Source organism: Rhinopithecus bieti, unplaced genomic scaffold (genome assembly GCF_001698545.2).
Source record: "Rhinopithecus bieti isolate Rb0 unplaced genomic scaffold, ASM169854v2 scaffold_47952, whole genome shotgun sequence".
Lineage (NCBI taxonomy): Eukaryota > Metazoa > Chordata > Mammalia > Primates > Cercopithecidae > Rhinopithecus > Rhinopithecus bieti.
The window spans coordinates 1,747,039-1,762,443 of NW_016820098.1; the positions used below are offsets into that span (position 1 = coordinate 1,747,039).

At 40.6% G+C, this 15,405-nt stretch overlaps 1 protein-coding gene across 2 annotated transcripts in view; it reads right to left on the bottom strand.

Moving 5' to 3' along the window:
• The window catches only part of GRHL2 (grainyhead like transcription factor 2), a 189,139-nt gene that overhangs the window by 27,522 nt on the left and 146,212 nt on the right, over nt 1-15,405 (bottom strand). For both annotated transcript variants that reach the window (XM_017859460.1, XM_017859459.1), the window contains exons 10-12: nt 13,218-13,305; nt 12,577-12,716; nt 7,837-7,868 (exon numbers count right to left, since the gene is read on the bottom strand). In XM_017859460.1, the coding sequence (XP_017714949.1) occupies nt 7,837-7,868; nt 12,577-12,716; nt 13,218-13,305 (260 nt within the window). The remainder of the gene's footprint in view (nt 1-7,836; nt 7,869-12,576; nt 12,717-13,217; nt 13,306-15,405) is intronic.

Here is a 15,405-nt window from a genome sequence, read left to right on the forward strand (position 1 = left end):
AAAAAAAAAAAAAAAAAAAAAAAAAAAAAAGCAGCACATGGTACAAAACTGTGAACAGTCCCCAAAGTATTTCTGTTAACAGTTTAAGTTATTAAACCAATGCTGCCTTAATTTACCTTCTCATACTAGCCGGTCTAAAAGGTATATCTGTCCTTCAGAGTCCTTAATAAGACTTCAGATGTTACAAAGCACATTTCTCCTCTGTCACTGAAGTCTTACGAGCACCCTGTGAGTCAGGCGAGGCAAGGACTAATTTTATCCCATTTCAGTGATGACAAGAGGTGCAGTGCGTTCAGTGTCAAATGCAGGGCAATGCAACTGATATGTGAAACAGGCTGTTCAGAGAAGCACCTTTGAGGAAGCGACCTCATGATAAGGCTATTCAATAACCCTGAGATAATGAGGAGGGGTATGAGAAATGCTCTTCAGTGTCAGCATCCTCTTCATTTATTTCCTAGTAAGTCAAACTATAGAAACAACTAGAGAAAAAATATAAAACCCAGATCCCAGCTGAAGGTGGTAACTTATTAAAGCTTTTAGGGCAGTGTTCCCTCTGCCTTCCTCTCACTGCCTTGTCATAAAAGCAAGCCATGTTACTCTGTTCGTCTTGGAACTGAAGTGACCATGACCTCAGGGCTAGAAGATTTAAAAACCCATTCACAGCAGTCAGTGACCAGTAGGCTAATAATGGGTAAATAGCCTGAAATATCACCAGACACTCCATCATGCTGTGTGAGGGTTCCTAACCTAGTGACTTTCTTTTTCACCAAGCAAGATTTATTTATATTTTTCCAGTTCTGCTGACTTTTGATAGCACCCTGTTCTGAACCATGACCAACTCTGCCATTAAAATAACATCTTGGATAAACCACATTTCTTCTGGGAGTTCAAAAATGCTTTTTCACACTTTCAAATCTGTAAACTCAGTAGGAGTGAATAAGTTTGTGTGGCTCAAATTCAACTGTTTCATTTATTTTCAAAGCAAGGCAAGAAAAGAAGGGCAGCTATGACGGCCCCATTTGACAGATGAAGAAAGCAAATTTCAGGTCTCCTGATGCCCAGTCCAATTGCAGCCCGCCCTCTGTAGCTGTGGGTTCCACATCCATAGCTTATAGCTTCAACCAACCACAATAAAAAAATTCAGAAAAAAATTGCATCTATACTGGACATGTACAGACTTTTTTCCTTATCATTAGTCCCAAAACAATATAGTGTATCAATTACTTACACAGAATTTGCGTAGGATTAGGTATTATAAATAATCTAGAGATGATTTAAGGGAGGACGTGTGTCAGTTATATGCAAATACCATGCCATTTTATACCAGAGACTCTTCTTCAGTCTGTGAATTTTGGTATCCGTGGGAGGTCCTGAGGCCAATCTTCCACAAATACTGAGGGATACATGTACCACAGAAGGACCAGAGAGCAAGAAAAAGGTGCTTTCTCTGACATCAATTTCCACCTCCCTGGCACAATATGGGGTTATTATGTAGAATGATTCTAGGCTCAACAGCACATTCAGCCATTACCTTGTAGGATCAACTCAGGAAAAGCAAGTTCCTGAGGTGTAAAGGTAGTGTTAAGTTTCATCAGAAAAGCAGTGGGAAGGTGTCAGGTCTGAACCATGGATCTCTGGCCATACTTGTAAAAGGCAATGTTGCAGCCTACCTGCCAGGGTCAACTTCACTAGGCATTGTTCGCCTACTGAGGAGGTGCCCAACAAGAGGAAAGAATGGGGTTGCAGGCACCACGGAGACGTAGTTTGCCTATTTCTCAACTCTGCTTGTGGCCTATGTATGCTGTTACCATGAATGCCCTACCTAAATGGAAGTCCCTTGCCCATGTTATCCTCAGAAAAGAAGTCATCTTATATTCAAAGCTGCACAAAGTCTTTTGCATTATGAAGTAGGGTCTGAATCCATTTATTTTCAATGAATTACTCTTTGGGGAAGAACTTAGCCCAAAATGATTTCAATCAATGCTGGTTTAGGATGTTTAATAGAAATCATTTGAGAGAATCAGTAAAAAACCAAAAACAAACAAAAAACACACAACATACATTTAGTAACTATCACTGAATTATGAGCTCAAAATTGCAAGTCATAAAAAACTAGGTCAGTAGGCCCCAGAGGAATCATTTTCAAAGGTAACACAAATATTTCTGTTTCCTGCTAAAATGTTATAGCTTGTGGCAGACCAGTGTTCCAGCCAAGAAGACTTGAAAAACTGTTGAAAAAAAATTTTTAAATCTTATTGAGGGTATTGGAGAGCTGCTGATGAGGCAGCTGGAACCTGAGGAGCTGAAATCTACTGCAGAGAGGTGAGCTGATCATCAGTGACAACTTCTTCTCTCAAAGCACTTGCCAGTTCTTGGTGGGGTGTAGAAGATGAGGCTCAGACCTAAGGGCAAGGATGCTTTCATAGCTTTCAGCAATCTCATAGTGTTTGAGAAACAAAAATTGGGGTTTAGGATTACAAAGGTACCCAAAATTTATTGTCAAACTTCCAGAGAGAAGGGAGGTACAGAGAAGTGAGCCAGACACTCTGTAGTATTCCAGTGAAGGCATTTGCCGAGTTCTTAAGCTGCACAGAACAAGATAATAAGTTATGCAAAAGCCCTTGAAAATCATTGAAGAGGTTTTGGCAGTCTCATTACCCTAAGGAGTCAAAAATCAGGTTATCAGGCCTCATCAAAGAAAAAGACCCAAAGTCAGTCCCTCATGACTGCAATCTACGGTGAGCCAGAAGTAGTTTGAGGCTAATACAAACCACAACTCAGGTTTGGGTCAGCTCTGTCCCTGACTCAGTTATAGTGATCTGCACCCACTGAGGCAGCACAACCTTCATAAGAAAGAAATATGGTCATATACAATCTCCATAATTTGTATATACATTGTCTACCATTAAATCAATATTTATCAAGCAGACTAATAAACAGGACCAAAAGAAAAACAGACAGTAGAAACAGACCCACATATAATATTTATATCAGTTATTTGAGGTAAAAAATAACTTCAGTGATGAGAAAGGACCTAATGTTGAAGATGAATTGTGAAGAATTTCAGTAAGTGTATTTCACAAAATGTGATAGATATTTCTAAACTATACAATATGTTTTTCTGTAAATGTATGTGTAATTAAATCAGTAAAAGGTAGTATCAGTAAATCATTGACTCTTTTGGCTATATCTACAAAGGTTTAGCTATTTAGACTGGCCTCAAAACTTTAGTTTTCATCTTCTCCTTGAGAAATTGGGGACATTGCCCAATATTTTTAATCACTTTATATTCAGGTATATTTGGTAATGCATAACCCACCACCTCCTACGTTTCATGGTTTGCTTGGCATCCCTGGCAACTTTATCAAAGAAAAGCACTTGATTCTCTGGAAAATCATTCCTTTAAGAGAAATAGGGCAGGACTTTAGAAGAATTTTATTTTGTAATCCCATAAAACTGATAATAAACAGAGTGATGAGTTTTAGATTTAACATTATGTTGATTAAATACACTCACTGTTTATTGGTTAATAATCTCTGACTCCCCCAAAAGGCAATAAATTCTAGCCAAAATATTTGATTCCATGGAAGATAAGCAGGATCTTGGTCTCCTATTCTCAACAACGCTATGATCGAGCTCATGGTTTAGTCTGGCAGTGTCTACAGGACCTCCCTCCTGCAGGAGAGGCAGGGCCCTCTGCTGCAGACACTCAGAGCCTCATGAGTGAAGTCACTTCAGAAGCCAACTCTCAGAATGGTGTGAGACCAACCTGGGGGGTGGCCTGCCCAACGTTTACCTTCTTCTGGCTCTTGTTTTCCTAAAGTCTCAACCACTGATGAGATTATACGTGGTGGTTCCAAGGGAGATAATGGTATGTGGTGTGCCTTTAGGAAGCACGGGAGAAAATAAATTCTTGGAGAGAGTAGCGGTCTGAGCATCCCAAGCAGCCTGGAAATGGTAAGATCTTGAAGAGAAACCACTGACCTCTGAACACACGATCACCTAATCTTACCAAGGATCCTAGTGCCCCAGATGCAGTGTAGAAGCCACAAAGCTGCTTGACTTGAAGGGGTCTTGCTGCAGGCTGGAAAAAGAGGACCTCAGCGGGACCCACTGAGGACAGAGGATCAGGGCAAGAGGGGTTTCCAAGAAACCAGAGGCCAGATGTAGATGAAGACCAGATCTCCAAAAATAATGGAAATAGAATTTATCATCATGCATGCTATTTGCATATCAACTTGCATATTATTTCAGGGGTTTAAAGCCTGCCCCTTTTCTCCATAAGAGACATCCATAAATTCCACATTAAAGGACTATTCTCTAAGGAAAAAATATTTGTTTAGCTTCTTCTTTCTTTTCATCTCTATCTCCCTCTCTTCCATTTCTCAATTAAGTATCATTTTTTTCATGGTCGGAATAGGAATCTTAACAATAACAATAGCTATGACTTAAAAAATATCAAATTCCATGTGTCAGGACATTCTATACATTAATGCTTATAATAACGCTAGCAGGTGGGTATTATTATTCTGCTATTTTAAGATGAGAAAAATGAGACTCTAAGAGATTGTTATTTTAAGTTAAGAACTTCTAAGATCAAAACCAGATTCAAATTGTGGCTGACTAACATGATATTTTTTAAACCCCCAAGTGATTTGACTGTGCAACAAGAGACCAGGTGTTGAGAACTACTGACCAAAAGACTCTATTTCTAACTGCCATATTCCCTGCCTACTAGACTGGAAATGCAGAGAAGTCAACACATCTGCATGATTGTGGGGTTACCAGGAGAGGGGCTCTTGTGTGTTATATCCTCAGTCTGTCATTGTGTGAGTGATGATTTTAAGTACTCATTTGCATACTTGAACACGAATGTGAGCATTAATTAATGTATTAATCAATGTAGCAGGGAGAGGAAAGAACGTGGCCAATGAGCAGTCCTGATGGAAGTTGTACAAATACCAGTGAAGCCGGTACTCCTTAAGGTTAGGTGAACACTTATGGTGGCCTCAGATCTGCTCCCCTCTGCTAGATACACTCATCTGGGCTTGTCACAGTCTAGGTCCTACACTCCAAGGAATGAACCAAGGGTGTGCCTTTGTCAAGGCCGGAAAGCTATCTCAGCGAGGGCCTGTCTCTTGATGCCTACTTTGTAGCCACAGTTTGAGAATTAAGAGGATTAGACAGTAGAGCATCATGGCTAAAAGCCAGTGATGGGAAATACAGCAAGACCCAGGTTTAAATCCTGCCTCTATCACTTACCAGCTGTGTGTCTTTGAACAAGTCTCCTAATCTCTTGAAGCCTCAGTGTCCTCATTATAAAATGGGAGTCATGGGAAGTCTGGGAGAATTCAATGAGATCATGCATAAAGCACTTAGCACAGTGCCTAGCCAAGGTATCCAGTCATGTTAATTATTACTTTTACACATCACTACAGCCACACACCTACCATGTCTTAACACTCAGGCTCCAACACTATTCATGTCACTCATTCAAACTGTAGTGAGATGTGTAAGAGCAAAAGATGCAGGCCTTGGGCCTCATGTTTGTACAATAACACAGGGTGAGCCAAGACAGAGAAGCCAAACCAATGGAGTTACAAGTAGGTCGATGGCCATCTAACTGCAGTCAGCTTGCAAGGAAGGACAGTTTGAGGTGAGAGAGATTTACAACTGAGGCCTGTACATCAAGGAGCATTCAGGATCTCAGACCCTTCTCACTCATAATACTAAGTTTTCCCATGAGAACAATATCATGTTACTGTTGGATGGAATCTTCGAGATCTTATGCAAGATCCTCAATGTCAAATTAAGGAAACCAAAGCCCAGAGATCAAGGAGCTGGCCCAAGGCTTTACATTAGTAAGCGGTAGCCCAGGAATGGAACTTGGGCTTCCTGAGCTCCGAGTCAATGTTGTTTCTGTGACTCCACATTGTGCCTCATTAAACATGGGAATTACTGATTAGAATTGACAGTGCTAGTCATTTCTGTTCATTCTAACCACTGGGAATATATTATGTATGTGCCAAGATAGAAAGAACAGTCTAATTAGGTATTTAGAAAATTTAGAACTCAGAATTTAGAGGTTAAGTGCTGGATGAGGTTCTGCTCCTCATCAGCTAGGGAATCATTTGACTCCTTTGAGATTTTCTGTCTTTTAGGATAGAAGGTGGCAAACTTTTTCTGCAAAGGGGCAGGCAATATTTAGACTTTGCAGGCCATATGGTCTCTGTTGTAACTACTCAACTCTGCTGCTGTAGCAGCAAAGACGCCACAGACAATACATAAATGAATTGACACAGCTGTTTCCAGTAGCACTTTACTTAAGAACACTTGGATTTTATTTAATTTTCATGTCACACAATATTATTCTTCTTTTGAATTCTTTTCAACCATTGAAAAAAATGTAAAAACCATTTGTAGTTTGCAGACTATACTAAAACAGGCGGTGGGCCTGATTTGGTCCTCTGGCTATAGTTTGCCAACCTCTGCTCTGGGAATAAACTCAGCAATATCTGCTCCATTTTGCCAACTGTGAAATGTTTTCCAAGTAAATATATTAATTATATAAGAATAGGGAAGCCGTGGTTTGACTGTAGCTTGAAGAAAAAAGATCTAAAGATTTTAGTGACACATATGTAATGCAACCAAGAACATAAAGTAGCTATTGAAAATGCATGTAGTTCTAGATTGCTTTGAGTATAAAATAGCATCCAGCTTCTAAGAAGAAATCTCCCAATATAATCTGCAACTCACATGGTTCAGAACATATATTTATTCTGACCCAGCCAATTTTAAGGAGACTACTAACAAATTTAGTAGTATACCTTGGAGGGAAATTAAGATGTTGAGAAGTAAAACTGTATTTTACCAAGAACAGTTGTAGGGAGGAAGGGGATGTTTGAATGATGAGGGAAGATGAGACTTATCCAGAGAGCAGAGCTAAGACCAACAGTAGAAGTCAAAAGAAGGTAGACATCAGCTCAACAGACAAAAGAACTCCCTAAGAGCTGGAATTGTCCAATAATGTGATGACCTATCTCACACACATGAACTCTCCATCACTGGGAATTTTCAAGTAGAAAATGGCTGGCTGCTTGTCAAATAGGTGGTATAGCTGTTACCATTATCTACGAGGGGAGGTCAGCTAAATGACCTTAAGGTTTCCTTTTGGCCCTAAAATTCTGAGTCTACAAACTGAATTAATGGAGAGAAAGCAATTTGAAGATCTGGCTGCTCCTAAAAGCCTGCAGGACCACATTCAGGATGTGGAAACATTGGGCATCTCTGTGACTGTCTCTTACCTACAATTGAAAAGGCTCTCAGTCCAATTGATATTCAAACCAGCCTCACTACTGGCCTGCCCGGCTAACTTCTTCTCAGGGAGAGGGATTTGAGGGTTGTGTGTGCATCCCAGACAGTACCAGAAGTAGGGTAGGCTGTCATCTTTGACTCTTGCCTCAAGCTCATCTTGATCTTGTGTTGGGGCCAAACAATAGGTAAGAAGGACTACCAAGAAAATTTCACCAACTGGATTATTGATGAAAGGATGGAATGGAAGGGGTGGGTCCCTTAGAAAAACAGCTAGTTATTCAAAGGGGTGGGTCATAGGGAGGAAGCGGGTGGGGAAAGAGTCCTGGAAGTAGAAAGTTATTCATTCCTCCAGCCCCCAGCCTCCCTCCCAGATGGTCCCCAGAATCAAGTGTCTCTCAGCTCTGAGTCCTGAGGTGAGAGGAGGGTTTCACTTCCTGCCTAGGGTTATCCGGTGCTGGAAGAGCCATTACCACTGACATGCGCGGACTTGGAGCGTTGAAATGAAAGAACCGAGTGTCTTACCCTTCTCGTTCATCATCCGCATTGTAATACACCTGTGGAACAAAACAATAGGCTTACTGTAGGTCAGAGACAAGAAATGGAAAAAATATTACGTGATGTACAGACTTTCCTAAGGCATAAACTGTCTCTTAAAAAGGCAAAAGACTAATCTGTTTAATGATGCTGTGTGTGTGTGTGTGTGTTTGTGTATTTCTAAGGAAATGCATATTTAACCTCCTTATAATCTCCATGGGGTTAATTCCTAGATTTTAGTAAAATGAAATTGGAAATCTGATATTTCTAGCTAAAGTCAGTCAGATTAGATTAACTATGGTGTTAAGCCAAATCTTACTCTTGACACTAAGGAGATATTTTGGTGGGATCTAAAATCCATTGTTTACAAAGGCTCTGGCTTTGCAGGGTGGGTCCTTTCCTGCCCCCTGTGTAGCAGTGTCTGGAATCAGCTTGCCTGTGGACCAAATGGGGGATGGAGAGTGGGGTAAGAGGGCAGTGTGACAGTAAGTAGGCCTGTCTACTTACTCCCCAAAGGGGCTCAGGGTATCTTGGCACCCTGCAACCACAGAAATTTAGGAGTCAACAGTCTTCAGGCCAGGAAAAGTCATTTAGCTCTGGAAGGTGTTCCTGGCCAGAAAGAAGATCTCCAAAGACAGACTTTAGGTAGTTGGCATGGCAGAAGGCAGAATCAGATTAAAGAAATTATGAAGCATCCTTATTATTTTATAGAAAGAACCATGGGAGAAATCCAGAGGGCATCTGCTATGTATATATGTCCTCTTGACCCAGTTATCTGTAAATATTGTGAGTCTTTTGTATCTTTATCTGCGTGTGTCAGGACTGTTGTGTTTGAGTGTGTTTGAGTGAGTTAGTATCAGGTATTTACATATTAACTCAAAAGTAGCCTCTGATTCTAGTACATTAGTCACTGTCCCCGCCTCTGCCTGGGTGAGAAACAGCTGTGTCTAGATAGACAACCTCCCTGCAAACCTTCTCAAAGGCTCTTGGCAGTTCCTGGGATGCCGTCAAGCCTAGATCTAGTTATAAAACAGGACTGGTTACCTGGAACTCTCTGGGAATGAGTCATTCTAGTCATTAGCTCAGATTTCTACAGGAATTTGTCCTCTTAATTTTTTAATGGCTATGGTGGTTTTTGACTGCAGTGGTTTTTGAGATGCTACCAATCTTTGCATCTCTCCTGCTCCCCTTTCTCTTTCTACCCACTTAAAAGAAACCAGCCATATCCACTGGCCTGCCACTGCTGGCTCTTGTTTTGCAGGTCAAAGTTAGCCAATCTCTGCTCCATCCCCAAATCTAAGGCCATGGCACTGCCTCTTCCCTCCTGTCTTTGGAAGGATCTTTGCATTGTATACTTAGTTTCTTCTGAAACAGAAAACAGAGGAGGTAAGATTTTTCTTCCCACCGGAAGTCTCAGCATGGCATTCAGAGCAACTGTCATTGGGATGTACAAGGAATAGGACTGCCTAACTTCATGAATATGGAGTAACCCACCTAAGTGAAGGAGGCTGGGGCATTCCACTGGCCATGCAACTGGATGATTTTGATAAAGTTCCCCATGTTGGCTTGTGTTTTGCTGCTTTCTTTAAACATGGCATAGTGCATCTATCTGGCCTGACTACTGGCCTCTGCAAAGTTGGTTGGTGACTCAAAGATGGAAGCAACCTTCTCTTAGGTGTTTTCCCACCCTCCGGAATGTTCTCTACATCACTGTCCCTTCCTTGTCATTTCTCCTCCTTGCTCATAAGGACCCACTATTTCTACCATGTCAGCTGTTGGGCCCATTGCACTAACTTAATTTTTAGAGCACGTTTTCAAACTTTAGAGTGCATAAAATACCTGGAGACTTTATCGTAAATAAAAATTCCTGGAACTCACTTGGGGAATTTTAACTCAAAAGATCAAGGATGGAATTCAGGAATCTGAATCCTTATCAATAACTCCTATGATTTGGGAAAAGTTTTTTTTTTACAAACAACAGTGCAAGAAATGGTTTCTGAGTATGTGAGAGAGGAGAGGAGTCCTCCTTGGGTTCAAGAGCTTTGAGGAAGGTTGATGCAAGCAAAGTAGACGTTATCTAAAAAGATGATGCCTCTGTATCCCACCATTTTTCCCAATCTCGCCTAATCACATGACCTTTAAAGGCATCCAGACAAAAACAGCCTGAATATCAGGGCTTCAATATCAGGTGAGTGAGACTGAAGGGCTCCATAGTGCCTGCACATTGGATTTATTCCTTCATAATAGTTTTGATAAGTGTCTGAAGAATATTTCAATCCACATGTGAATCAATGAAATAATGGGAGAGGTGGGGGGCAGGTAGACTGACAGTGAAATACCCACTCCCCAAGTCGTGTCCTTGAGTGAACAAGGACTGCTGCCCTGTAGCTTCAGCATAGCTTGGGAGTGCCTCACTGGCCATGAGAACCACAGGGCTGCTGGCCCTGCAGTTGTGCACAGCTGCAATGCAGCTGATTTTAGCAAGTCTCAGGACTGCAGTGGTTTTTGAGATGCTACCAATCCTTGCGTCTCTCTTGCTGCCCTTTCTCTTTCTACCCACTTAAGGGAAACCAGCCATATTCATTGACCTGTCACTGCTGGTTCTTGTTTTGCAGGTCAAAGTTAGTCAATTTCTGCTCCATCCCCAAATCTAAGGCCTCTTCCCTCCTGTCTTTGAAAGGATCTCCCAGGCATCTAGCTTTTTTGAGAAAAGGCAGTCTGAAAGTCCCTAGCCACTGTCCAAGCTCCTTTCCTTCAGCTAAGCTAGCTGATCAATCACAGGATAGTCACAGGTTGTTCTAGGGACAGCTGAGTGTGTTCCTTTGTTACCAGAAACTCAGGGCAGGCTTCTTCATTGACCCCTCCTCTCCAAATCGAAGGCCATGGGAGAAGGCTGAGAGCTCTGAGGAAGGCCTTCAGATATACAGGGGGATATACAGGCAGGATATACAGGGGGATATACAGGCAGGATATACAGGGGGGTGCTGATTGGGCTGCCTGGCAAATGCTGAAACCAACAGACTGAAACATCTGCACTTTCCTTCTGATTCTGCCTCAGGCTGACAGCCAGGCTCATGACACCCGGGGACAGGAGAGGTCAGTGGACTGACAGTCAAGAGCAGCCAGATAGGGCCACTTTTCCTCTTCAGATTAATTTACACTTTGTATATTTTGGAGAAATCTTGCCAAGAGAACTGGTCAGGTTGTTAGCTTTGACATGGAACTGAGGCCGGAATCATGACAGTAAACTAAACAATAAGAACAATTTAACTCAATTATCCCTTCTTCTGGAAGGCATGGAAACCTAGCTCCATAAAATCCCATGAGGCACCGACAGTGCAGAAATAAATCATCACCATGGTCTTGGGAATTAAAAAAAAGTAGGTACTGGCACGCTTATCTTGATAAATTATAAAATTCCTCCTCCCCACTTTGTGTCCTTGTTCTTATCCAACAAGTAAGACAGGATGAAAATGTTAAGTCGGTTTTAATGTTAATGTGTTTTCAGAAACAGCTATAGGCATTTTATTACCATGTTGGGTCATGTATAACAACAAAAAAGCCGTGGTTGTAGAGTTGCTCTGTCTCATGAATCTAATGAAAGAACACAGAATACTGGGGGACAAAATACATCTAAAAGAGAAAGTAAAGCCAGTAGTGATTTCTCTTCCTACACTAAGGTCAATTCCAATGAATGTTTGCATGCTTAGAATGGAAGAAAAACTTAAATGTGTCAGTATGCTCCTATTACTCAAAACAGATGTTTCCTCAAAGAACTTTGGGTTTAAAAGAAAACTCATTGAATCAAAAATTCATTAAAACCCAATTGATTTGGTGAAAACAATTCTGGTTAATGCTAAGGAAATAATTATTTTTTTCCTTTTCACACAATTTTTTGTTTATCACATAACAGAAATAATACTAAAACAAAACAAAAAATCAGCCATATCTCATAACCCTGTAAAAGTGTTGCAATTTTTCTTGCTCCCTTCAAATTCAGTTATATATTTTGGGATCATAATATGAACACAAATTACTATTCTACATTTTTTTTCCACGGAACATTATCATAACTAGGTCCCATGTTGCTATGTAGTTTCCATAATTAAAATTTTAGTGACTGCATAATATTCCATCAACTTGAGCTACCACAGTGAGTTAATTATTGGACATTTACGTTAGTTTGAAGTATTTCATTTCACTTGTAGATATAACTAGGAGACAGAAATTGTTTCTTAAGGGGGCTTGTCTACAACCTCATTTTTATTTTGATGTGAAATGATTTACCTATTAAATGGGAACTTTTTATTTACTAAATTTGTTGAGTTTTATTTAAGCTGAGACTCCCCTTGTGCAACTTTATGAAGTTATAGGTGCAGTTCAACTTCCCACCATTAGGTGGAGCTCTATTGTGTCAGGATAATCCCTGCCATGACAAAGCTCACAGAACAAAACTTACAGGTTATCAGCCTTCTCGCTTTCTTTCTCTTCCACGCTTTGTCAACACTTCACTAATATCAGCTTACTCTCCTTTTCGACTTAGTTTCCTCTCCTGAGACATTCCTTTCTATAAAAATGCATTTACTATAGGGAATGACATTGACTTTTTCTCTAGTGAATGGAAGGTAAGTTATTTTTAAGATCAACACTGTCTTGAAATGCTTCTATCTTAAGGCCCTACCTTCCCTGTGGATGGATGGGAGGTGAGCATTAGCTGGTAGGTCATACCTGTCCAGTCCTCTGCAGGTTTGCAAAGTGAACATCAGGTATGAAGAGAACTGGCTGTGAGTGGAGATCAGGCATGGTTTTGAAGTAGGTGATGTCACTCTTCTTCTGTAAAGGTATGGCGGCCAACTTCCCATCAGAGGCTGGATGGGATCACAAAACTCATAAATGAGAGAGTCATATATGACTAAGAACTCTCAACTCTAAGTCCTAAAGTCCACGATTTTCTCCTAGGAAGCTTTCTGAATAACATAGATGTGAACACGCTTTGACACCTCCCACCACCTCATCCCAGCAAAACCAGCAGGAGCATGGACTTCAAGTGAGCACTCTTGAGGTGAAGCTCGACACCCCTCACACCCTCCTGTCCCTTCATGCACCCAAGATTCCTTGTCTGCAAAAGGAGGATGCTGGTCTCCACATTATTACAAAGTCCTTCCTAGCTCAAACACACTGTGCTCATGTGATTCTATTTGCTTTTCACAGGGATAATTAATCACCCTGTCTCCACTGCCAGGGGAAAGCAAACCATGCCTTGCATGTATGTAGTTTTACCTACAACCCACTTCTTCCACCTGTTCCCGCAGTGGACACAGCCCACCTGCAGTCTTTTAGAAAGCAACATTAGTCTCAGTGAAACTCACAGCTGTTACATTGAGTTTGAGAGGCCTGGCCTTTCCCTTTCTTCCTGTTCTGCTTCCGCTCTTCATCTCGGATTTTTCTTTCTGCTCCCTGATAGGAAAAAAAAAAAAATGCAGACAATGCCAGGAATATTAGCAGAGCATGCAAAAGTCATGTCACACATAAGTCATGAGGATATGAAACAATACAGGGGAGAAGGAAACCAGGCAGCCCCATTTCCATTCCTCTGGCAAGGTTGGGCTTTGGCTCTGAAAGCCAAGACCACTCATAAGTCTATACCACATTTGTGTCCTGTGAGTGATCCTGCATCTCCCAGATTTTCTCTCCTTTTTTGGTATCTTTCCTATTTAAAGAAATTCAGTTTTGTATCCATATGGAAAGAATCAACACAGTTCGCTAAACCAATGAAACCCGTTAAGCGACTTTAGTGATTATAATAAAATGTCAGAAGATGAATCATTGACCCATTATATTTATTCCTAGACATAGAGAGGGTTTTAAAGTGTGAATTCCCTATAAAATGTTTCCTTTGCTTTCCTTTTACACTTTAAAAAATTATTACAGTGGTGGAAATGAAAGAAGCCATAAGGAAACCACACAAGATGTAGGACTACTTTGTACATGTAAGTACGGTTTTTGTTTTTGTTTTAATATTTCCATATGTTCTTAGAAATAGTGCTCATTCAACCAAATAGAAAATGTTTAGTCTATTAAACTCCTTTCTGCTCCTCTATTTTTGCAATTTGCCTTTTTCATGGGCTCCTCTTGCCAAATCGCCAAATCACCAAATCACATCCTACTTAACCATTTGACCACCACCCTATATCTCTTTACTTCATGGCCTCTAATGATGCCCTATCTTTTCTCTTTGGTTATTTCTCTCTATGAGCTTTGCTAACTCATTTTCTTTTCCTTATCCCCCAAATACAGACATTCCAAAATGGATTCCTTTTCCTTGCTCTATCTCTACTCTTGCCACGGAAGAATTAATCTGTATCTTCGTTTTCACAAGGCACTAGGCAGGTGACACTCTGATCAACATCTCCCACCTAAACTCCTTCCCTAAGTTTCAGATTCATGTTTAGAGTTCTTGCCCATTGTGGTGGCATATTTAGGGAGCAGCAATGCATAGAATGGCCAGCAACTGGCCGGGCGCGGTGGCTCAAGCCTGTAATCCCAGCACTTTGGGAGGCCGAGACGGGCGGATCACGAGGTCAGGAGATCGAGACCATCCTGGCTAACACGGTGAAACCTCGTCTCTACTAAAATACAAAACTAGCCGGGCAAGGAGGCGGGCGCCTGTAGTCCCAGCTACTCAGGAGGCTGAGGCAGGAGAATGGCGTAAATCCGGGAGGCAGAACTTGCAGTGAGCTGAGATCCGGCCACTGCACTCCAGTCCGGGCGACAGAGCGAGACTCCACCTCACAAAAAAAAAAAAAAAAAAAAAGAATGGCCAGCAACCTTTCACCCTTCCAAAATTGTCCCCAAATCATCACATATAAAACAGATAGATTTAACAATATAAAAATTTAATCCTTCTGTATGTAAACAAATCAATTAAAAGACAAAGGAAAGGTTGGCAAAAATACTTGCAATAAAATATCACATAAAATGTCAAATCCTTAATATATAAATAATGATTCAAATTTTAAAAATAGCTAACATACTAATAGAAAAATGGACAAGAGTCATGAAATAGGCAATTCACAGACAAAGACACACACATGGTTTGAATTATTACAGAACAATGAGATATATTTTTTGCTTATCAAATTGGCTTTTGTAGAAAAGCAGATTCCCAATTCTGGCCAGCATGACGCCATGACACAGTGAGAATTTATGGTCAATGAAGGCTTCACAAAAGAGATGGCTTATGGCTTTAAACTAATTTTTGGAGAATGAGTAATAATAGCTAACTCTGTGCCAGGGAATTTCTAAGAGCTTTACATAATAGAATTGAAATAGCTTAATATTTTAACCAGATCATTTAAATGTGCATTTTTATATTTTAAAAACTACCAAATGGAATAATTATTTTACTTACTATCAAAGGGGGGAATTTTATAGCGCTTCATATGAAGTTTTGAATTGTCACTGACACTTGCAGATCACAGAAATTCACAGCAAAAGGGGCATAAAATATAAAACTATCTGCTAGGGAAATCTCTTCCTGATATATAAAGGTTTTGT